General features: G+C 39.4%; 1 protein-coding gene across 2 annotated transcripts in view; it reads left to right on the top strand.

Moving 5' to 3' along the window:
* Nucleotides 1-25,624, top strand: part of KLHL1 (kelch like family member 1) — a 264,033-nt gene that overhangs the window by 189,736 nt on the left and 48,673 nt on the right. For both annotated transcript variants that reach the window (XM_050900633.1, XM_050900623.1), the window contains one exon: nucleotides 24,942-25,166. In XM_050900633.1, coding sequence (XP_050756590.1) covers nucleotides 24,942-25,166 — 225 coding nt within the window. The remainder of the gene's footprint in view (nucleotides 1-24,941; nucleotides 25,167-25,624) is intronic.

The following is a 25,624-nucleotide window of genomic DNA, read 5'->3' as shown; positions in this document are numbered from 1 at the left end:
CATTTTAGATTGTTTAAATGGAACAGACAGAAGTTAGCTGTTTTTAAAAAAAAACCCAACCGACTCCACTACTTTTTAAAAGAGAAAACAAGACAACTGATTTTAGGACCCTTAGTTTATCTATTGCAGAAATTCGTATTTTCAGTCATTTTAATATATTCCAAGAGTTCATCATTGGATATATGTTTGATAAACTGCAAAGAGAGTATGGTGTTTAGTTTGATTCACACAATAATAAACTGAAACTGAAATGAACTGTTTCAGTTCCTAAGAAATATATATATATATATATGTCATATTTAGCTGGCAACACAACATTCTGGAGAGAGAAATCATAATTAATTAAATAACATTAAGTAACCTCATGAAGTTCAACAGGGGAAGTGCAAAGTCCTACACCTGGAGAGGAACAAGCCCAGGCACCAGTATATGCTGAGGACCACCCAGCTGGAAAGCAGCTTGACAGAAAAGGACCTGGGGTCCTTTTGCTTGCTGTTCCAAAGATCTGCATAACAATTGTTCAGATATATGGAAATGCCAAAATTGCACATGCAAATGCAATCCCTGGTAGCAGGCCTAGGGAGCAGAGGAAGCTGTACAGAGCAGCCACCCTCTCTGTCCCACTGTCTGCTACACGGCAGACCTTGCCTGGTGAATTTTAAAGCATCTGCCGCCTTCGGAGAGGGAGACGTGAGGGGATTATTTTTCCTCGTTTTCATTTGCTTTTGGCTTGTCTTGAAGGCACTGAGAAAAATTTGTCTCAGTACTCACTGCAGAGGCGTTCCCAGCAGATTTCCCCTATGGCACATGGCAGCATGTGAGGTGACTTTGCATAACTCCCTATTAGCACAATGCAGTGCATCTCTTTGGGGGCTGGGGCTAAATCAAGAATAAAGAAACAGTCTTTTCCTGTGTAGTTATCAGAAAAAATGGTAGGCAAAATACCTCTATTTGCAGAGGCATTGGGTGATGCTTGGCCTGTTTTGCTGAGTGAGGGATATAGAGGACATGTATTCATGTATTCTGGGATTTACTGACTTAAATTCTGCTGTCAGAGTCAAAATAATAATCAAAATTGTCCTTTCTGGCTTGAAATACAACACTCAGGCCCCATAGCTTGTGGACATTAGAGATGTAAGATCACTGCATATTCTCTGTGCAAGGCTCTTAAGATCATTCTTTATCAAATTTTCTTTGTGCAGTTTTGCATCTTTATTCCAATTGAGGTTGAAATGATCCCTCTATCCCTTCTCTTTTCAGTTACCAAAAAGCTTACATCTTCCCCAGTCTGGTCAGTTCTCACTGGAAACACTTGTCAGTCCTTTAACAGATCTGACTTAATTTCAAGTCTTTAAGAAATCCCCCAAAGAAGGTCATGGCCTTAAGCTATCTTGCATGTATTTCATTACACCTCCTATTATGGAGAGGTTTGCAAGGGTCTTTACATACCTTTAGAATGAGCATCAGTACTGATTCAGGCATGCAATTCTTACGGGTTATTTAAAGGGATTTAATTGCATCTTTGGAGAACTGTTTATGTGTATCCCATATACTCCCATCCAAAGCAGGATTCGCCAACTCCAGACAACTTTCTTGCCCCTCTGAGTTGTGTTCATGTGCCAAGAGCCGCACGCCATCCAGCATCTCAGATAGTTCAAGTGAATGGAAACTACAAGGGTGATTCAGCCCCTGGAGGTGGAAGAATCAGGACCTTCCCAAGGATCCCTGTGCACTGGTAAATTAAGGACACGGGCTTGAGCACTGACAAGTAGGTGACTCTGAGCAAGGGGGTTGGATGAGATGACCTCCAGTGGTCCCTTCCAGCCTCAGCCATTCTGTGATTTCTGTGGGTCCTGGCGAACACCAAGTTGAACAGGAGCCAGTCATGTGTCCTTGCCACAAAGAAGGCAATATCCTGGTATGCTGGATTGCATTAGGCAAAGTTGGAACGAGGGAGGTGATCCTTCCCCTCTGCTCAGCACTGGTGAGGCCACACCTGGAGTCCTGTGTGCAGTTCTGGACTCTCCAGTATAAAAGAGATAAGGAGCTGCTAGAGACTCCAATGAAGGGCTGCAAAGGTGATGGACTGGAGCATCTCTACTATGAGGAAAGGCTGAGAGAGCTGGGACTGTTCAGCCCTGAGAATAGAAGTCTCAGGGCAGGGGAGGGGGGATCTCATCAATGTATATAAATACCTGAAGAGAAGGTGCATAGAGGACAGAAACAGGTTCTTCTCAGTGGTGCCCAGTGACAGGACCAGAGGCAATGGGCACAAACTGAAAGACAAGGGCTTCCCTCTGAATATCAGGAAACAGTTTTTTACTGTGAGGGTGACTGAGCCTGTGAACCTGCCCAGAGAGGCTGTGGAGTCTATGTCCTTGGAGATACTAAAAAACTGTCTAGACAAGGTCCTGGGCAACTGGCTGTAGGTGGCCCTGTTTGAGCAGGGGGGTTGGACAAGACAACCTCCAGAGGTCCCTTCCAACCTCAACTGTTCTGTGATTCTGTAACAAGATAGTGTAATTGTAGAGTAAAGGTGGAGCTTGGTTAATTACTTCACCAGAGGAATATGAAATACACTGGTTAATGACTAGTGAATTAATTAAATATTTAAATCACACTAAAATTCTCTTCTCATCCAGGTCTTAAAAGTATTATTATTTGCTTCTTTTCACTCCTGTGAATTTCAATGTATTCCAGAACATTCAGCCTCATAGGCCAATGTACTTTGATTTACCTGTGCATTTCTGAATAGAAAAAAAAAACAGATTGTAACACCATCTGGTAATTTTTCAGTACTTATTTTATATCACTTCATTTCTGGCATTTTTTCAGTGTAGTTAACTTCTGAAATTGCTGATTCAGTTACAATTTGAAATAAAGAGAAGAACCTGAAGTGATCTGTTCTGAAGCCTCCACGGCTTCAAATATAAAGGAGGAGCCAAAGTTATCACACAGAAGATAAATTTCATCATCCCACAAACTCTCCACCTTGCCAATCTGTTGCCCTGGTATTCACACCTGTTGGTACAACCTGTGGGGTCAAGCAGACAGTGCAAGAGGCTGCTGCCTTCATGGGAATATTTGGGGGATTATTCTCCCAAGAACGCCCCTGTGTCCCACCTCATTACTTCCCTGCTGATTACTCTGTTTTCTGACATTTCCAGTGCAGATATTTTATCACCGATTAAAGTACACAGAAAAAAAAGGAAACCTTGTATATGATCTAGAGAAGACACATGCATGGCAGCTGGGCAATTTAGAGAACCTCTATACTGTCAGAAACCTTAGCTTTTTCCATACACTAACCAATTTATGTTCCCTGATCACCCAAGTTTCATTAATGATTGTTACTACTGGGATTGGCTTTGGAGTAAACCATATAGTTTCTTCCAGCCCAAATCCTGGATGTTGTTCTGGAGACAGTTCACTGCTGGAACCACCCTCAATAGCCAGTGTGGATAAGACTTCAAAAATGTTGGCACCTCCTGCCCTCCGCAGTCCTCCAGCTCTATGTTGCACCTTCACCCACCTCATAAATCTTCATGCCAAATTCTAGGAAATGCTCCAAAAAGCTGTAGTTTCAGGGATAAGAACATCCAAGTAAGCTTCAGTACAGCTCTCACCTTATTTTTAACACTCTGAACTGGAAAACCAACCATTTATCTCTTTGGACTACAAAAGGCACCATATAGAGCCCCACGGATACTGGGCATTAGCTGGCTCCTATCCATGCAAGTTAGGGAAAGCACCCTTTACAACAGGTTTACATTAGAGGGAAGTAATTGCAGCAATATAGAATCTCCGAGGAACTGAGCCAACAGCTAAGCAGTGTGGATGAGCATCTGTACAGCTATAATGACAAATAATAAAAGAAGACCAGAGGTAATGGGAAATTGGTGCTGTTGCCGCTTCAAATTGCTCAGTTCACATCATTTAAACCAAATCATGATCAAAGCAGCTTTTTGATTTACTTATGATGCATAATTAACTAGCCATCAGATGAACTATGTCTTTAGGATCAATATCAGTCATACAGTAGATAAACTGCAATACTAGACACTTACAAAATTTGAATTAACTTCTTCAAATTTCTGAACACCCTTCTTGAGCAAATCCCCAGAAGTTCTAGTCACAGAGACACACGTGTGCACACACACACACAAACACAGATACATGCACCCCCTCTCTCACAGTTCGGAGCTCCACTGGGTGCACACCCCTCCTGCAGGAGATGCAGTTGCCCCCAGCATTTGCTGCTGTCCTCATGTAGAACTTTTCTTTCCGTCATTAACACCTTATTTGCACAAGTTCCAGTGGGAACAGAACTGCTTTTAAAGAAGAAGCATGTGTTCTGTTGATGACCAAAGGTAGACTAGCATACTGCATGATATAAATCATTAATACAAGGGACTTCTGTAAGTTTTAAACCAGATAAAAACATAAAATAAAACATGAATGTTTTATGTTATAAAACATAACACTATATTATAAAACAAAACACCCAATACTAAAGGCACACTTAAAATCACTGTCAAAAAGCTGTAATTTCTGATACTCTTTAAAATACAAACATTAGTGGAAAAAACTTGTATTAGTTTTAGAGAATTCTGATCATATTAAATACCTGAATATTCCCAAAAGTTTTCTGATATTTGTTCATGTCACTTTATGGCAAATCCTTATGACATTTTAATATTTTTTTCGCTCAAAAAATGTAAGATATTTTTGTGTACAACTTACAGATTTTTGGAGTGCTTAAAGGAATTTCTGACAGTCTAACTAAAGAGAGCAACAGTAAACTGCTACCCTGTTTTCTGTACAGCTCTTTCTTTACCAAGAGATTCTCCTTGATATCTGTGTCAGTAACCTATTTAGGTCACATTCGTTCCACTTGAGTAACCGTCTTTTCAGTTCAAAATATAATGTTGCAGATGACTGGATCAAGGTCATCATTTTGCACCTACTCACAGCAGCATCTCTAAATCTTGAACACAATGGTCAGAGTACACGTCAGCAACAGCTTTAGTAATAGCAAAATCAGCAGAAAGTCTTACAGGGAAAAAAAAGTAGAAATTTTGTGGTGATAAATGTAGAACTTCTACCTTTCTTCATGGGTTTAAATACTGAATCATTCTAGCTATGAGAAAAAAAAAGTACCTTTATGGTGGAAATGTCTACATTGAATACAAAGGTGGGGTCTGAGGCAAGGGGGAGACGTTTAGGCATTTGTATCTGCTTCTGAAGTAATTTTCACTTTGCTTATACCAAAATTCCTGCATTTATACTTAACTGAAATGAATACATTGCTCTCATAATCTCAAACATTCCTCATGAAGTTTATCTGACTTCATGTAGCCTACATCAGGTTGTTAAAAAATACTTAATAACATCTTTGGAAGACAGGCTCTAGATATTTCTGCATTTGACTTAAAACATTGAGTTACAAACAATATTGCAATACATTTATTCTTTTTCATGCAATGACCTAGCTATATGATTAGTCTTTAATCATCAACTATGAAAAAAATATGAGAATGATAATCAGCTTTTTACAAAATTATTGATTTACAAATCATTACTAAGGAAATGTAATATGCTTGAGAAAAAGAGTAAGAGTAATAGAAAGATAACTAAAATATCACTTGAAAAGTTTTCACCAAAACAATTTCACAATTTCACAAGCTTACAAATGATAACTAAAACAAAAAATAGAAATTTGTATTGTGTAATGGTGTACTGATTTGTAGATGAAGGTAAAATTGTGAGATCTAGTACTTTACTGTCTCATCAGAAACATTGGATGGGAGAATCACATATACCCCTGCTGCCTACACACAGGAGTTTTCAGCAGCAGTTGGACCTTCATGCAAAACTACCCTGATCATCTACAGTACTTTCATTTCTAAAGTTTTCTTTCTCTGTAGATCTCTCATTACTTCATAAACCTTGATTGATCAGGGCTTATAATGCCCATGAAAGTATGCACAATACACAGAGCTAATTTCGTCCAATACCCAGCTAGACCATAAGTAGAATTTAAGTTTAAAAAAAAAAAAAAAGTTGAAATGTATCCAGAACATCAAGAAAAATCCTTATCTTCTTATCGGAAACCATTTGTGCTGCCACAGTCGTGGTACAGGTTTTAAATTTACCACACACTGTTGTTTATCACGCAAATAGCTATTAAATGAATTCTGTTTCACCTCTCTATGTCTTTTTCATATACTCTGTCTTCAGTACTAGTCACTGAAATAACTCAGGCTTTTTTAGAGGTCTGTCCATCTGAAAAATAGGGGGTTGTGCATGTTCGTGTGTATAGAGGAATTGCCTGAGTGCATAGTATGTTTATTATAAGATCCTCAATATTCTATGTATTTGCTTTTCTTTAATCTTTGCAGTTTCATATCCAATATCTTACAGTCTAATAAGTCATCTTTTTCCTTTTTACTGTTAGACAACTAAAAAACCACTAGTGATACACGAGTGAAATAAACTATAATAGAATACATTTTTTATGTAATTTCATGTAACTTTTTATATATTTAGCAGTATTTTAATTTGGGCCTATGTGTGTTTTACTTATACTGTGCTATTCCATCTGTTTTGTTTTATAGGAAAATATGTCTATCTCTGCATAATCAGCACATATGCTGCAGCCAAAAATGAATAATGATTTTTTGCTTTGTTAGTTTGTTCATATCTTCACATTAAACCTGTATCTCCCATTTCCCTAAGAAAACATAGCATGGTGTCTTCCCCACTGCTTCCTTCCATCCTCCTATTCTTGGGAAATTGGATTTTCCGGTTTTCTGAAATATTTAATCAGAATTACTTTGGTTTGTCCATGAGGATTAGAAAAAAGTAGTTGTCTACAGATTTCTATCATTGGTAAGACATCCTATCACAGCCTGTATAGACTAGGGTAGCCAATATTAACCAACATTGCTCATTTCTTTGAGTTTGCACAGTTTGGAATTTGCTTCAGTTAGGAGTTGGCTCTGCTGACTGCCATCTACTAGTAATGGCAGAGAGGAGAAGACTTTCTGATCTCAGCTGGCATGTGATGTTATCAACTTTCGCTTGTCCCTGGAACCAGCATCTGGCTGAGTGACGGTTCCTCCACTGCGCCACACCATGGTGGTTTAAAATAAGTTGTTTGACTCTAGATACTGATCTCACCTTAGAAGTGGTGAAAGTGAATGGGGAGAGGGTTCCTTCCCTCTTTCTGCTAGATGCATATGTCCAGGGGATACTCTATAGTCCCTCCAGATCTGGTGGCAAAGAGTGACTCATGGTCCTGCAGTGTAATTATTGTTTATGTATGCACTTGTTCAGAGCTAATGAAATAATGTGAGGCCTGTGTCACAGACAGCTAGAATGGTGTTTTTATATCAGGTTTTGGATGCTTAAAATTGTGTAGAGGTACTTGAGCTTAGAAAGCCTGCTAAAATCCTTTTCAAAGTTACTGCAGGATGGAAGTAATCAAACATACTGCGTTCTCATCCAGTCTGCCAATGAGGAGTGGACCCTAAAGTGAATGCTGCAACCAGGTGTTTCTTCCATTTTTGTTTTACGGCTCCCACTAGAACCTAGTAAGGAACAAATATGTATGAAATATATGCATTCAGGACCAGGAAGTGAGCTGGGGGCCATGCTATTTGGCAGTATAGGTGCATCTTGTTAATTTGGTCACTCTTAGCTCCTAGCTGAAAACTGACTGGATGTATACACAAGGGCAATGCAATAGTCTTACCAGCCCAAAGTCCAGGACTTAAGTACAGGTCAAGCACGCAACTTTAAACAAGTCTTTTATGTTGTAAAAGGTAGTAATACATTGCCTAGCACAATGCTCCCAAGTTCCTCAGTCTTTAACATCTTATCCTTTTGGATATGAAAATACTGCTATTGTTTTTTATTTACAGGGAAACTCAAGCACAGAGAGAAAAAAAAAAAATCCCCTATTGGATTTAGGTACCAAAATGTTAAGTGTGAATATACTCTATCAGTAAGTGGCTACTTCCTAGAACGGATTCCTATGTGAAGTGCCTCGCTTGGATTTACAGGACACAAGGACAGTAAGCTCAGTGAATGGGAACTGTGAACATAAGTGCATGTATCAAGATGCTGTCTAGAGCTAGTCAAAGGGGAAATGCAGAAGCTAGAGATGTCTTAAGTCATATGCACTCTGCAACTTTTGGACTTTTCTCATGGTTCCTATCCCTCACCTTCTCCATCTCACTGTGCTAAAACTGAAAATAAAATACACAGCTGTTCTGCAGAAAAGATTGATTGTAAAAAGCATTCATATGGGAATTGTAGGATAAACATTCTCCTCAAACAGGTGATGTCTCTCCCTACTCCAGAAGATCTTAAATTCCTTTGTAAAATAAATAAACAAATAAAAGATATAAAAGTGACAGTTCTAGAATAGGTCCTGTAAGGTCAACTCTTCATAGACATGGTGGGATTCAAACCTTTCCAGCTCAGGAGCAGACAGGAGAAAGACATGTTAGGATAAGGCTAAGAACACTGCTATTTGTGTCTTATTCTATTCCCTGCAACATCCTGTCTTTATGTCAGCATAAAATTCCTTATTACCTCTTTAAATGATGTCAGTCTTAGGCTTTACATTAAAATGTGTTCTCTTCATGGACTACCTACAATCTTTCCTCTCAAACCTGTGTCTCTTAATCTCCTATGCATTATCTCACATCTTTTGTCCCTCGATTACATCCTTTGCTCCATTTCTTTGCATGTTTCTCTCCTCTGACTTCTATTTCCCCTTCTAAACCATTCTTAAAAATTACAAGTAATGTATGAGTAGTGTGAGGTGGTGCTGTTATTTTAGAGGGTGTGGATAGAGAACTTCAGAGGAGAATTGTCTGCAAAGTTCCTTTTTTTTTTTTTCCCCCAAGAGTCTGGGGCAATTGCAAAGGCTGCTGTAAAAGGCAAAATATGTAGGGCAGAGCATGTAAAGAAACAGATGGCAAAAGAGGTAAGATAGCCATGTACAACGTATGGTTATATAGTTTTGGGGCCAGTAATTATTCAAACCACAGGGATTTGCATAATTTAAAAATTACCATACAGCTGTGGGTCAGTAACTTATGAAAAATCTCTATGTGCAGGCTGTGCTAATTTTATTGGGGGATAATTTTAAGTAATGTTTAAACCAATGTTAAATTCAAGGCCATATTTACTTTATAGCAGGAGTAGAACCATCAGTAAGTTGAAAGTAAAAGAACTGTGAAATATTAAGAAATATATTTTAAAATATGTTATGACTCACACTTTGCAAATTGTATACTTGCTTTAAAATTTAGGAGTTATTTTAGTCACCACTCAGAGGGCAGGGTTACTCTCTCAAGAATAACAGCTTTTCAGGACAGAAAGTTTATCTTCAAGTTCTGTATAAAGCACCTTCCAAATGCTCTGTGAGGTACTGAGAATGAACAGTCCCTTGGCCCCTGGGTACCTTGATGAATGAATCTGGAGAGGATACTACAATCCATCCATACAAAATATAGTCTGGAACATTTCAGTTCTCTAAACTGAATAAATAACCTTCCTTAAAAATTATGTATTTTGAAGATGCATCTTTGTATCTTATTAATTTTTCAAGGGAAGTGCTGAACTATAGTAGCACAGGAAGAGGGAATAGGGTACAATAGCAGGCAGTTAAGGAGCTTGACAAAGAAACATTTTATTGTCACTGTATCTGTTTCAAACAAGAAAATGAAAATCTGCAAGAAGTGCTAATAATAAAATTATAATGAGTTATGAATACTGAAAGAAAATGTCAAGTTAGTTACTTTAGGGAACATACAGCAGTGGTACTGCATAAAAATGTTATCTAATAATTTGTACTTTGTGAACATTTAATCTGATTCTTCACATTAATTAAAATGAATCAGAATTCTAGAAAAACAAAAGCATTTGGACTACAGTTACTGAAATATGTTATGTATGTGAACCAGGTTATGCCTGAGAGATGAAGACTGAAAATAGTTCTTGCCTCCTAAACCTTTTGTTTTCAAAGTATCTATTATTTAAAATTATTTAAAAATGTCAGTGTTGTTTTATCTAAATTCTCATAGAAAACAAATGCAATAGAAAACTTGCCTGGGGTCCATTCCCTTGTCTTGAACTGCCATAGCCTGCATTACCAAAACCTGTATGGTCTTTCCCTTTTCACTGTAATGTAGGAAGGTACTAACAACTGACACTAGAACTAGAATATGGTTCACCTAAACTTTAGTGTTTACACTATACATGTCTACACCTAAACTGCACACTTAGTGCCCACTCTAGTCAATACGGATGGAGATAGTACAGTTGGTCTAGTCAAGACCGACATTTGCTAGACAGGATAGCTGTACAGAATCCATTGGCAGCACTGAGCAGGACTGCCTTGAGAGCTTATACAAATACCTCAAATTGCAGATGCCTACATTTTCATGTTTGAAGCTGTATCCCTCCCCACTCCTGATAGGATGAACTGAATCTGTCCTAGTTATCAAAAACAGCCAGGAAATTGAACAAAGGAAGAAACTGTGCCTGTTCACAGAAAATTATAGCACTGTGGCTGTAGTGGAATATCACCACTCTATTCTTATTGTTTAAATTCATCTTCTGCCTATCGCTGTGTGTCTTCATCCCTGCTCTGCAAAAATCTTTGTGTTTCCACCATCATCTTCTTCCCACCATCTTACCTTCATCTTACGATCTGCTTTTATGCTTTTCCTTTCATTTTTTTTCCCAATTAATTTACCTCTACCTAGTTAAATCTAGCGAATAAACATATGGCCATAGAACGAACCAATATTTGCTGCTGTCTCATTATTTATTTTTGTATGCCTTAATTCTTTTTCTGCCTATGTCTGGTTTTCAGTCTGTAATATATATAGTTGATTTTTACATTGATTTTTGCAGTGCCTAGCACAATAGGACATATTTGTGAGTAGTTCTTTACATACTACCACAGTAAACATGATTGATAATGTAGATTTTTCTGGCTCTGAAATCTACAGCCTGTTTGATCCTGCATTTATTTGTTTTTATTTACTTAAATCAAAAGTAATAAATTTACAACTATGCACAGTTCTCAGTGCACCACCACATTGTTATTAACACAATAAAATCACATCAACATTACAGTAAATTCAACAATAAGCTCTTCATTGATCATTTTGGTGTCCTGCAGCTTTGACACAGTTTAGGATGTCTCTTTTCTTCTACATGTAGTATTAAATTTATTTATTTCTCTTTCTTCTCCTTTCTGCTCATTTTTTTTTCCCCTCTACTTCTGACAGTTTTCTGTGGCATCTGAGAAAATCATAACTTCCTAAACCTGTGGAACAGAGGCTTAATCTAACACCATGGGGCTTCCAACAGAACTATCACTGTTGTGTTCCTAAGTTACTTAGCTATACCATGAAAAGACTCCTATGAGATCGTTCTCATTCATAATCATTCATTGTATATATGAGACTGTAAAAAGCCTACAGAGAAAAAAAAATTATGAAGTTGATTAGACAATTATGGACCCTTTATGACCTGTAGGCAAGTTAAACCATTTATGGTCTGTCTGTTTCAGTAATGTTTCCAGTTTCCTGCTTTCTTTCTGATATCATACTAGCTTAATAAGGGACTTGCTTATTTCTTTTTCCAATCATGTAAATGTTTTATCAGTTTGTAGAGAACAAGTATGGTAGCTGATATGACAACCAAGAAAAGGACATGATTTCTGCTAAAAACAAAAAAAAAGAAAGCAACATATTTAAAGATGAACGAGGGACTAAAATTACATCAACTTTCTACTGACAAGTAGAGAGATGGAACGTCAATAAAAAATTGAAGTACATACAAAGATTAAGTTTAATGTGACTCATAATTTACTCTTAATTACTTACTGATTACTTTCTGTAAAGATAGACATCCATCATAATCACTTTGACCTGCATAATCCCATAATACCACTGACCGCCTAAAGTCAGTGGGTGTCCCTTATTGAGAATATATATGGAAAAATGTCCTTCACAGTAAAATGATGTGATACCTGCCATATTTCATATTTGTCTGAAGTTCTTACAGTATTTTTACTCACATAAGTACACTTGCAATATGTGGTTACAACCCCACTACTCTTTTAAGTGAAAAACTAGGCTTTTATAAACATCTATTAGTTTATTATTATCCAAAGTTTTTTAGGAAAACAAGTTACACTTTCATCCATGATGACAAAGACTATGACTTGGCATTTTATTATATGTTTAAGGATGTATTTATGACTAGGATATTTTCCTAGAGCTTTGTGCAGTGAGCTTTTGTTGCAGTTTTCTGCTGTATTTTGACAGTCAGTTGGATTGATGAGTCACTCCTTTTCTGTCTGTTCATCTTGTTTTGATAGCTCTAGTCACTCCAGTATCTCAGGGACTAGACACCAACACCCACTATCAATTTTGGAAGAAAAAAATCGCAATCAGGAATTGCTCTTCTGACATTCTCTTTTAGGAACTCTTATACTCCCTGTTATTATATTATTTAATTTATTTATCTCTAAAATAAAGACTTAAAGATAGACAAAAGCTCTATTCTACTTTCCCTGTTTTATTTACAGATGAAAAAATTGACATATGTTTGAAAATATATGCATGTATCTCTATATAAAATGTATGCATTATATATAAACATATGTGTATATATATAATATTAACTTGAACTCATGCTCGCATTCAAGTTCAAGTTCTCACCTGCCTGCATGTCTACACCTGATAAGAAAAGGTAGTGATGCTAGCCAGTGATGCTAACTGATGGATTGAAATGGTATACCTCTATTTTGATGTTGCATTTCACCTCTCCATCACTTTCTTACTCTCAGGCTCTACCCTGACAGATGTCTGGTGTCCTGCTACAGTGGAGTGCACACTGCAATTCACTAAGCAGCTCTCATTTCTTTGAAATCTTTTCCTGACAGTATGACAGGACTACTGCAGGGGCTTGCTGGGCACAAGAGGGCTGTCTTTACAGCAGCTGATGGATGCTGTGGCCACAGTCTAATGGAACTGGTATTAGAGGCTTAGCTGGACAATATCTCATGGCTTTATTCCAGTCTGTAACCTAGATTTCTTTCCTTTGGAAAGAAAGGTTTGTGGAAAAGGTTGCGGATAAGGAAGAATCCTGGTGCTTATCCAATTCTTGTCCAAGTAGGGGACTGGACCATGAAGAGAGGTGAGAGATACATCAATATGGATATGACCAAAGAAACAGTCTGGTTAATCAGCATCAGGAAGAAGATTTGCAGGACAGAGTTCAGGCTTATGTGGAAAATGAATGTTACTGTCTGGCAGTTGCCCAAAGTCAATGTTAACAAAGAGGCCAACTAGTATGAGAACAAGATGAAGATGAGAAATAACCTATTCTAAAGCCAAACGTGGCCTTCTGCAGCAATGAGACAAAAATCTCTGTAACAGGATTTTCAAGAGGTCCCTGAAGTACAAGCCTCTGGAAAAGCTCTGACTGTCACAGTGCACTACAGCAAACCACACAGTTTTTCTCACCAAAGCAGCCTAATATATAACCTACTTAGGAGGTGAGTCTGGCAGTGAGCTCCTGGAGCCTCTGCATCTTAAGGTATCCTCTGCAGTCAGGCATGCCTGTGTCAGGAGTCAAAATGCAGTGAATATGTTTCTCTATACTTTGAAAAGAGGACAATGATCTCTGCATAAATCTCCAACCACCTCACCACAAATCATGCCCCTTATTTCCTACCCTCCAGGTGACCATGTGGTGTCTGGTCCAAATTGCTGAGACTGACATGCAGAAGAAGATATAAAATGGAGTTCAAGACCAAAAAGACTGCAAGAGTGCTGTGTATCGTGAAATCAAATAATGCTTGCTGACATACTCTTTCACTCCCACTACAGTTCAGCTGGGTTTTTGCTAGTCAAACACTGCTTACTTGTCAAATTCCCAGTCCCTGTAATTTTTGACACCTCATCAGCCTCATCCTCTTCTGCAAGCTTTGTTTCCAAAAGATAATCACACTTCCTGAAGTAAAATAAAGTTTGGAGAGGTTTCTCCTTTATAGGGAGCTTAGTCCTTCATATTCTAAAGTCAAGGAACAGCCAACTACAAGAGCAGGTATGGAATGAATAGAGTTTTGCAGAAATTTTGGTTAATCTGCATCCTTGATCTGGAGGCAAGGTATCATCAGTTGGCAGTTATGTCGTGTAGGACAGGTACTAGACAGGAACTAGCAAAATAGCAGCAAGTGGAGACTCTGTTTCACCAAAATTTCTCACAACTCTGCAAATTTCTTAGTCCTGCTAAAACAGTCTTTCCATTACCCTTCAAACATAAAGCCACTTTGAGTGCAAATATTGGCAAATTTCTTATACATTAAGTACTCAAAATAATCTAGACCAATTTGAATCACCTGTAATGATGGAAACACTCCCATCAGTATGCTAACCCAGTCGATTCTTGGGTACATATCGCCCAGCCTACTTTTAGATGTGTAGGGAGCATTATTGTGTGAGATACTTCTCATTCAAACTCATCTCCTGCTATCAAATGCCTGTTCCATTTCCCAGTAGGCTACTCAAAGTAACAAGCGGGTTCACTCCATTTGGCATTTGTGTCAGAATAGAAACAGACAGTGATGAGACATTGACAGGTTGTCTTTCATACAGCAAAGACCATTTAGCTCCTCTCCTTCCTTCTCCCATTGCTTTTCTATTACTACTTGATTACTGGAAGTCTAATATTCAGGTTTAATAAGAGCAGAGTCACAACTCCTGACTCCCCAAAGCACATGAGGATCTTTAGGGCCTAGAGGAGCAGAAAAGGGATTTGAGATTTAAATGCAGTGTAACCAAAACTAGCACTCAGTCGCTGAGGCGAGCAGCTCCGGTGCTGGCACGATCAGCAGCGGAGCACTCTGGTGCAGTGCACAGGGCAGGTTCCTGAACCAGGGGAACCTCAGGGGGAGCTGAAAGACCTGCCAGGAGACCGCAGCTCACGCCACAGTGGCTGATGGCACCTGGGCAGGGCCAGGAGCAACAACAGCCAAGCCCCCCTCATCCATAAAAGAAGCCCCTGGGGAGCGCTGGTGACCAGGATGGCTGCAAACAGGGCGGGGCATGTCAGGAAGGGCATGGTACAGCAGTTTATGCAGAAAGACATGCAGGAAGGGTGCTGTAGCTCTGCCAGCTCAACCAGGGAGCAATGGTATCTACCTGGCAGAAAGCCATGACCTCTCTAAGCTTTGCGCCCACCATGACTGACACAGCTTCCCAGACAGAGCTCCGATGGGAACATGCTGCCACCCAGGTGCCAGGCTGCAGCGTGTGCCCTACTCTTATGCCAGTATCGGACGGCAATAGTAAGCGCACCTGTGGGAGGTGCGCCCAGGTAGAGAAACTCCTCCGCTTAGTGACAGAGCTCCAGGAGGAGGTGAGTAGGCTGAGGAGTATCAGGGAATCCGAGAGAGGTGGAATCACACTCTACCTTCCCTGGGACAGGCCCAACAGGCATACAGGACACATAATATGGACGATTCCCTATCCTCTCACCACCTGGCTGAACACGATGACTTAAGGGATAGGGGGCAATGGCGACAAGTTCCTGCCCGGCGCAGCAGGTCCGTCTCCTCTGTGACTACCCCACCTTCCCAGGTGCCCTCGCATAATAGGTATGAGGCTCTGCAAGTGGAACAGAACAATAACGAGCACGATGGTTCATGTAACTTGGAGGTGTTGCCGAGGTTAAGTCAGCCTACGCCCTGCGTCAAAACTGCTTCCATAAAGAAAAAAAGATGGGTCATTGTCATAGAAGACTCTCTCCTGAGGGGAACAGAAGGCCCAATATGCAGACCGGACCCACGTCTTAGGGAAGTCTGCTGCCTCCCTGGGGCCTGAGTTAAAGAAGTGAAGAGAAAACTTCCTACCCTGGTACAACCCTCAGATTATTATCTATTATTGATTTTTCAGGTAAGCAGCGATGAAGTTGCAACAAGAAGTCTGAGGGCAATCAAGAGAGACTTCAGGGCCTTGGGACGACTGGTTAAGGGGTCAGGGGCACAACTAGTGTTCTCCTCTATCCTTCCAGTTGCAAGGAATGATGAGGGAAAAAACAGGAAGAGCCAGCAGACCACTACCTGACTCCGAGCCTGGTGTCACTCGCAGAATTTTGAGTTTTTTGATCCTGGGTCAGTTTACACGACACCAGGCCTGCTGGTGACAGACGGGGTACACCTGTCTCCAAGGGGGAATAAGACCTTTGCACAGGAGTTAGCAGGGCTCATTGAAAGAGCTTTAAACTAGGTTTGAAGGGGGAAAGGGATAAAACCAGGGTCACTAGAAATAAGCCTGGGGGTGGCATGCCAATGTTTGAGGGACGGTGTGCTAGCGAGGTCCTTCGATGTGCTATCTCAGTGGAGGTAGGGGATGGAGAACCATGTGGCAGCAAAGACACAAAGGTTATTGATGTGTTAGAAACCACGGAAGTGCCTGAGAATGGTTACGTAGGAATTAGAGCTTCTTCCCCCAAAAAGATGGCGGGATCAATAGCCCAACTGAAATGCAGGTACACCAATGCATGCAGCATGGGCAACAAACAGGAGGAGCTGGAAACCATTGTGCAGCAGGAAAACTATGATATAGTTGCCATCACAGAAACACAGTGGGATGACTCGCAAAACTGGAGTGCTGCAATGGAGGACTATAAACTCTTCAGAAGGGATAGGCAAGGAAGGAGAGGCCGTGGCATAGCCCTGTATGTTAGGGAGTGTTTTGACTGTCTAGAGCTTGATGATGGTGATGATAGGGTTGAGTGTTTATGGGTAAGAATCAAGGGGAAGGCCAACAAGGCAGATATCATGGTGGGAGTCTGTTATAGACCACCCAACCAGGACAAAGAGGCAGATGAAATATTCTATAAGCAGGAAAAGTCTCACAGTCACTAGCCCTTGTTCTTGTGGGAGACTTCAACTTACCAGATGTCTGCTGGAAATACAATACAGCAGAGAGGAAACAGTCTAGGAGGTTCCTGGAGTGTGTGGAAGATACCTTCATGACACAGCTGGTGAGTGAGACAACTAGGAAAGGTGCCCCGCTGGACCTGTTGTTCGCGAACAGAGAAGGACTTGTGGGTGATGTAATGTTTGGAGGCCGTCTTGGGCATAGCGATCACGAAATGACAGAGTTTTCAATTCTCAGAAAAGTAAGGAGGGGGGTCAGCAGAACTGCCACCTTGGACTTCCGGAGGGCAGACTTTGGCCTGTTTAGGAGCCTGGTTGACAGAGTCCCTTGGGAGGCAGTCCTGAAGGGCAAAGGAGTCCAGGAAGGCTGGACATTCTTCAAGAAGGAAATCTTAAAGGCACAGGAGCAGGCCATCCCCATGTGCCGAAAGACGAGCTGGCAGGGAAGAAGATCAGCTTGGCTGAACAGAGAGCTTTGGCTGGAACTCGGGAAAAAAAGGAGAGTTTATGACCTTTGGAAGAAGGGGCAGGCAACTCAGGAGGACCACAAGGATGTCGTGAGGTTATGCAGGGAGAAAATTAGAAGGGCCAAAGCCCGACTAGAACTTAATCTGGCTACTGCCATAGAAGACAATAAAAAATGTTTCTATAAATACATTAGCAACAAAAGGAGGGCTAAGGAGAATCTCCATCCTTTATTGGATGTGGGGGGAAACATAGTGACAAAGGATGAGGAAAAGGCTGAGGTACTTCATGCCTTCTTTGCCTCAGTCTTTAATAGTAAGACCAGCTGTTCTCTGGGTACTCAGACCCCTGAGCTGAAAGACAGGGATGAGGAACAGAATGAAGCCCCCATAATGCAAGGGGAAATGGTTAGCAAGCTGCTATACCACTTAAACATATGCAAGTGTATGGGGCCGGATGGGATCCACCCAAGGGTACTGAGGGAGCTGGCAGAAATGCTCACCAAGCCACTCTCCATCATTTATCAGCAGTCCTGGCTAACCAGGGAGGTGCCAGTTGACTGGAAGTTAGCAAATGTGACACCCATCTACAAGAAGGGCCAGAAGGAGGATCTGGGGAACTACAGGCTTGTCTGTCTGACCACGGTGCTGGGAAAGGTTATGGAGCAGATCATCTCAAGTGCCATCATATGGCACGTACAGGACAAACAGGCTATCAGGCCCAGTCAGCATGGGTTTATGAAAAGCAGGTCCTGCTTGACTAACCTGATCTCCTTCTATGACAAGGTGACCTGCTTAGTGGATGAGGGAGAGGCTGTGGATGTTGTCTACCTAGACTTTAGTAAAGCTTTTGACACCATTTCCCACAGCATTCTCCTGAAGAAACTGGCTGCTCGTGGCTTGGATGGGTGTACACTTTACTGAGTTAAAAACTGGCTGAATGGCTGGGCCCCAAGAGTTGTGAATGGAGTCAAATCCAGTTGGCGGCCGGTCACAAGTGGTGTTCCCCGGGGCTCAGTACTGGGGCTAGTTCTGTTAATAACTTTAACCAGTTCTGATAATATCTTTATGAATGATCCAGATGAGGGGATTGAGTGCACCCTCAGTAAGTTTGCAGGCGACACCAAGTTGGGCGGGAGTGTTGGTCTGCTTGAGGGTAAGAAGGCTCTACAGAGGTATCTGGACAGGCTGGATCGATGGGCCAAGGCCAACTGTATGAGATTCAACAAGGCTAAGTGCCGGGTCCTGCACTTGGGTCACAACAACCCCATGCAACGCTACAGGCTTGGGGAAGAGAGGCTGGAAAGCTGCCTGGCAGAAAAGGACCTGGGGGTGTTGGTCAACAGTCAGCTGAATATGAGCCAGCAATATGCCCAGGTGGCCAAGAAGGCCAACAGCATCCTGGCTTAGATCAGAAACAGTGTGGCCAGCAGGACTAGGGAAGTGATCGTCCCCCTGTACTCGGCACTGGTGAGGCCGGACCTTGAACACGGTGTTCAGTTTTGGGCCCCTCACTACAAGAAAGACATTGAGGTGCTGGAGTGTGCCCAAAGAAGGGCAATGAAGCTGGTGAAGGGTCTAGAGCACAGGTCTTATGAGGAGTGGCTGAGGGAACTGGGGTTGTTTAGGCTGGAGAAAAGGAGGCTGAGGGGAGACCTTATTGCTCTCTGCAACTACCTGAAAGGAGGTTGTAGCGAGGTGGGTGTCAGTCTTTCTCCCAAATAACAAGTGATGGGACAAGAGGAAACAGTCTCATGTTGCACCAGGGGAGGTTTAGATTGGATATTAGGAAAAAATTTCTTCACCGAAAGGGTTGTCAAGCATTGGAACAGGCTGCCCAGGGAAGTGGTTGAGTCACCATCCCTGGAGGTGTTTAAAAGACGTGTAGATCTGGCACTTAGGGACATGGTTTAGTGGTGGACTTGGTAGTGTTAGGTTAACAGTTGGACTCGATGATCTTAAAGGTCTTTTCCAACCTAAATGATTCTATGATTCTATGATCCACTTAGGCTCCTGACAATGACAGAGCTGCTACCTGAAGTCATAAATCATAATCAGTTGCTTGAATATATGTTAAAACAGAATTGCAAAATATTTACCAAAAAACTTGATGTTTATGAATTATTTAGCTCCAGTAGCCTTACTATAAGACAAGTGTTTAAGGTCATTACAGAATCAGCAGAAAAGGCTGTGAGAGAAACTGAGAATGACATTGCTGCCCATCTGAATTAAGATTCTTAAAGATCAGGAAAACAGACATATTTTCAAAACAATCTTCACTCAGTGACAAGAGTGTTCAGCAAAACTAGCTCAAAGCTGTTGTCATCAAGATGAAGTGATGCCCTTGTTGGTAATGAGATTAATGACATACTCTTCAATAATGGTGCAGAAGATGATACAATCAATAGGTTTCAGGAAATCAACAATAAAGTAGAGAATATACCTAAACAAAGAGCTACAGCTAGAAGAGATGATTTAAACATTGTATTGAATCTGTGCATTTTTTTGAAAGAGGCTATGCATTATTTATTTCTCTGTATTAGTATCTTTAAATATTTAATATGAATAAAATTAATATAAAGACTCCAATCTTTAACAGAAAGTCTTTAAAGTAAGATTTTCATAGACAGATCATGCCTGTTGTCCTGACTGTCCCATTGTCATTCACTTAGCAGACGAGATCTATAAGTTCTCAGAGTAGAATAGAATAGAATAGAATAGAATATTTCAGTTGGAAGGGACCTACAATGGTCATCTAGTCCAACTGCCTGAGCAATTCAGGGCTGACCAAAAGTTAAAGCATGTTATTAAGGGCATTGTCCAAATGCCTCTTAAACACTGACAGACATAGGGCATCAACCACCTCTCTAGGAAGCCTGTTCCAGTGTTTGACCACCCTCTCGGTAAAGAAATGGTTCCTAATGTCTGGTCTAAACCTCCCCTGGCGCAGTTTTGAACCATTCCCACCCATCCTATCACTGGATCCCATGGAGAAGAGCTCAGCACCTCCCTCTCCACTTCCCCTCCTCAGGAAGCTGTAGAGAGCAATGAGGCTGCCCCTCAGCCTCCTTTTCTCCAAACTAGACAAGCCCAAAGTCCTTAGTCACTCCTCATAGGACATGCCTTCCAGCCCTTTCACCAGCTTTGTTGCCCTACTCCGGACATATTCAAGGACCTTCACATCCTTCTTAAACTGTGGGGTCCAGAACTGCACACTAACTCAAGATGAGGCTGCACCAATGCTGAATACAGTGGGATAATCACCTCTTTGGACCTGCTGGTTATACTGTGTTTGATGCACCCCAGGATACTTTAGAGCTTCTGTTTTTATTCTTTTTCAGAGCAAGTAAATTGGTTCTTAGCAGTTTTGTGATGTCAACATTTGGCAATGTAATAATACTTTCTTTCTGAACTATATGCAAACTGTAAAATATGATAGATGAAAAATCAATATTCCAATATGTTATGAATTTTATATACCCAGAGGACCTGATGCTTAAGTAGCTAAACTGATTTTTCTAGTAAAATCCTGTTGGACTTAATCAAGATTTTGCCTCTTCTCCTCTCCTAGGTGCAGAAAATCCTTTTACTTTCAAGATCAAATCAGTTGAACTAAAGAAAAGAATCTATGACCTTGTCAGAAATAGTCACCCAGTTTTCTTCCTAGGAAAGGTAGAAGGTTGTTCTTTTTTTCAATCTAAGCTGTCCCAGTACTTCTCCATTTGTATGGGAATGAATAACAATCTAAACATTATAAAAAGAAGTAGGCTTAAAATGCAAACTACCTTAGTATAATTCTCATTGCCTCCATCTAGGGTAAATTTAAGGAATCATGGGCTGTAGAGCTGTAAGAAAAACCTAACTTCATGTATTCAGATCCCGTATGTTGTAGGATTAAATTTAGTATGATTGAAATATGTTTGTTCTCAATAATCTCCAATTAAAGATATCCTAAAATCTCTGTTGATAACTTTCAGTGGTTCCACCACCTTTTTGTTGAAAGATTTTTCCAGTTTAAATATTACTTCTGCAGAGCCATCGCAATCAAAACAGTTTAGAACAGAACAACACTAGGGCAAGACAGTTTTTTTTCTTTAATTACAGTTTTTGTTTTTTTTTTTTTCCCATGACAAGTACCTAATCAGAAACAATGATCTGTGTGTCATTAAACCAAATGTAATCTCATGACTTGAATTAGGAATGGCTTAATGCTCATTAAAACTATTTTGTTTGTGTTCTTATAACCTATTAAATTTGAAAAAGCACATTCAAAACAGTACTAATGTCTGATGTGTGGGGTAAATTTTCCTCTCTTCAAGTTAAACATAAGACTTCATGTAGTTCTGTTGGGAGTGAAAGTTGGTAAGGAATTGTTAAGGATTTTGTTCATGACTGTGTATTTTTCAGGGATAGTTGTATATGTAATTAATAAATAACAAGAAATTCAAAGAAATATATGACATAGTGGAAGATGAAGAGGATTGCAATGGTGTTTTATTCACACAGTATTTCATTTCACAATCTTAAATAAAACTGTATCATATATGAGGCTTTCTCTTACTGAAAATTAATCGTGCCTAGGGAAAGAAACTGATGGTCACAATCTCCATCCCAGATTGTGCAATCACAGAGTCACAGGAAAATTCATGTTGGAAGGGACCTCAGGAGGTCTCTAGTCCAACCTACTTCTCAAAGCAGGGTCAGCTATGAGATCAGACCATATCCATTTGGGTCTTGAAAACCTTCAAGGATGAAGACTGCCCGATGTCCATGGACGAACTGTTCAATTTGCTTGACTGTCTTCATGGTGAGGACATGGCACCATTTTAAAAAATTTATTTGTTTGTTTGTTTGGAGAGGCCCATATCCAGCTGTAAACTAAGACTGCTCCATGACAGGACTGATGTGTTAACAGAATAGGAGATGTTACTTCATTTTTTGGTTGGGGCTATAAGCAGAGGTCACAGCTGCTTCACTGTTTACTGCAGGAACAGGGGAGAGTCTGTTGATGTTTTCTACATAGCTATTTTCTGTTTAGGATTTGTTGTGTACAGCTGCAGCTGGTGGATTGGTTGAGATGTTCTGGTAAGTTTTACTCACTTTACAAGTTGTAGGATGATCGTCCATGCTGAGAGTCACTAAAGTCAAGGAATGAGATTTTTAATTGGCTCAGTGTTTTTTGAAAAAAGTCTAGAGAATGATATGATGCAGCTGGCCTGAATGCAGTCATGACATGTACTAAAAAACCTATAGCGACTCATGATTTCCGATAAGAAATTCTAGGCCTGGAGCTCGTTCTGTAGGAAGACTGTCATCAAATAGAGTTAAAAAGACGTCACTTCCACATTGTTCTTCATGTGATCTTAGCATCCATGGAGAGTCTATGGGCATTCCAGTGCTGGGAACTGAACTGACTGGGGTGCATGAAATAGAATTCAGCCAAAAAAGACTAAAAGTATGCTTTTCTGCCCATTGACAAGATATGTATAATATTTTAGCTGATTCTATCTTCTCTTCTTCATCCATGAGCTGATTTCATCCAAGGACTACGGTAACTTAAGAGAACTTCTGTTCTTGTCTGCATTGAAGCCTGGAATGTATTATATTCATGTTCCCGATACTAAAGACCATTTTATAGGACCGGTACCTATTCCACTTTGTATTATTATTGTTGTTGTTGTTGTTGTTGTTGTTGTTATTATTATTATTATTATTATAGATTAGCAAGACACCTTACTGGATAAACAGAATTCAGGCACTCCAGGAACTGCTGGATTAGATGCTCAATATGTAATTTAATAAAACATTGTGGCAAACTCAGACTTAACCAATATTAGAAAATATATAGCTGAGCATAATTCAAAGACTGTATCTGTTATGTTAGTAAGATTTTCTGAAATCAGAATGACAAAGCTTTTGAACTGTACTCTTTACCATTGAAGCAGACAGCATTATAGAACTCATACACTACAGTTCTAGATTTTAACATGAATGGATTCCACATCTAAAAAATTTCAAGCATTATAACATAACTTTATTAATATGCATCATTATAATATGCCCTGCAGCACCACCAAACAACTGTATCAAATAATCTGTATTTTTGTTCTTTCAAACTTAAAGATTAATGCATTTACACAGTTCTCAATTTTAAATTAGGGGCAAAAAGATAAATAAATATGTCTGTCTTAATCGAATGCAAAAATTGTTTCATATATCTTATGGCTTCATAAAACTAGCAGGGGATTTAATACATCCACTTGAATTGTACATTATTGCTGCTCTGCTACACTTAGATACAAATTGAATTTAAATTATATCTTTTTTAGTTCAATTAACAAAAGTATTGCTTTCATGATGTTTGTTTCTACTTGGTTCATTGCTCTTCTGTTCCGAAGAATGAATGAATCCTAAAAGAATTCTTTCCCATGGAATTCAAACCTTTTATTATAATCCAAATCGTTAGTTGGTAATGCTTAATAATTATGTTGATTCTTTCTGTAGGGATATTTAAACTTTGGACATGAAGCACTGTTATGTGTATGTAAAAATAAAACATTGGTTACATTTCAGATGAATTATCAAGTCTCTCAAGGATCAATTTAAACTCATCTGTCATTTAAACATTTGTGCTTTTGCTTTAAATTAACTTTTCCTACACTCATATTACAATTAATGGCATGCATTACTCTTTCACTTTCTGGAACCTAGTTCAGTTAATTATGCTTCCTTTAGCCCTCTGTTTTTGTTAATAAACTCTTCATTTTGTATCTCATCTTTGTATATTACTTTCAAGTTACTTTTAACAGCAGAGGTTTCTTAATGACTTTTTCATTATTAACTGGTAAGTTATTTTATACATAATGCTCTTTATAGCTTTTGAGTTCATCTGTGAAAGTAATTCAAATGACTAAGTTCAGAAGGAAATGGTTTTGACTGTATATGGAAACATTCTTTAAATATTTTGCTTGAGATTGTAAGTACAACATTCTGTACTTCCAGCAGAAACATGTCTGAAAAAACTACACGAATACCTAAAATAAGAAAGAAAATATGAAACCAAATTAAAATACAACTTCTAATCTTTGATGAAAATATCATGTAATTTCACAGGCTTTTTTTACGCTGTATGGAAGATTGGAATCAAGTGTAACAAGATTAGTTATCTTTCATAGTTGTGCCACTGAACTGTAGAAAAAGATTGTAAAGTTAGAGCATACTGTTATTCAGACTTGCAATACTTTGATTCTATAGGGGCCATTTAGGTTTTTTTTTCACTTTCCTTGGGGAGGGAAAAAAGTAATATACACACACACACACATATATTCCAGGGACTACTTTATCTAAAGAAACAAAAAAATATTTGTTAAGATGTTGGAAGTAATCAGAAAATAATATTAAAGTTTTGACACTTTTAGGGAAAAAAAAAGAGAGCGCCAATGCCAATTTTGTATACATTTTGTATACATTATCCTATTATTATGTCTCATCAGGTGCTACAACTATTGAAAAGTATGATCTCAGAACAAATATATGGATTCAGGCTGGAGTGATGAATGGCAGGAGGCTTCAGTTTGGTGTTGCTGTCATCGATGACAAGCTGTTTGTCATTGGAGGCCGGGATGGTTTAAAGACATTAAACACTGTTGAATGTTACAATCCAAAGACCAAGGCTTGGACTGTGTTACCACCAATGTCAACACATAGGCATGGCTTAGGTAAGGAAAAAAACCTTTTAAAAAGATACCACATTTTTCCAATATGTAATTTGTGGTAATGTAATATGTAATGGAAAACTCAGTACTTTTAAGCTATTGTAGCACTCTGAACAGTAGCAATAACTGATTACATTGTTCTTGTTAGATCACTAAGAATATATAGAAGGTTAAAGTACATTTTTATTATTTACCAAAATAATACTGGGAAGAAGGAAAAAAAAAAACCAACAAAGACAAGGCAGAGGAACAGGGAAAGAAACCCTGAAACTTACACAGGTTAGTAAGAAAATTCAGGTTTGCATGCACTGATTTTGAAAAAGGACATCTTTATTTATGAAACAATCGAGGTATTATTTATTTTTAATCAAAGCAATATGTGTTTTCATTTATCCAGTATGATAGGAAATAAAGGCTATAAACACTGTGTCAGTGATGGACTGATGTACTTTACAAAGTAT

This window comes from Gymnogyps californianus, chromosome 1, assembly GCF_018139145.2.
Source record: "Gymnogyps californianus isolate 813 chromosome 1, ASM1813914v2, whole genome shotgun sequence".
Lineage (NCBI taxonomy): Eukaryota > Metazoa > Chordata > Aves > Accipitriformes > Cathartidae > Gymnogyps > Gymnogyps californianus.
The sequence above is the reverse complement of the archived record's forward strand: the minus strand, read 5'-3'. Positions and strand labels throughout refer to the sequence as shown.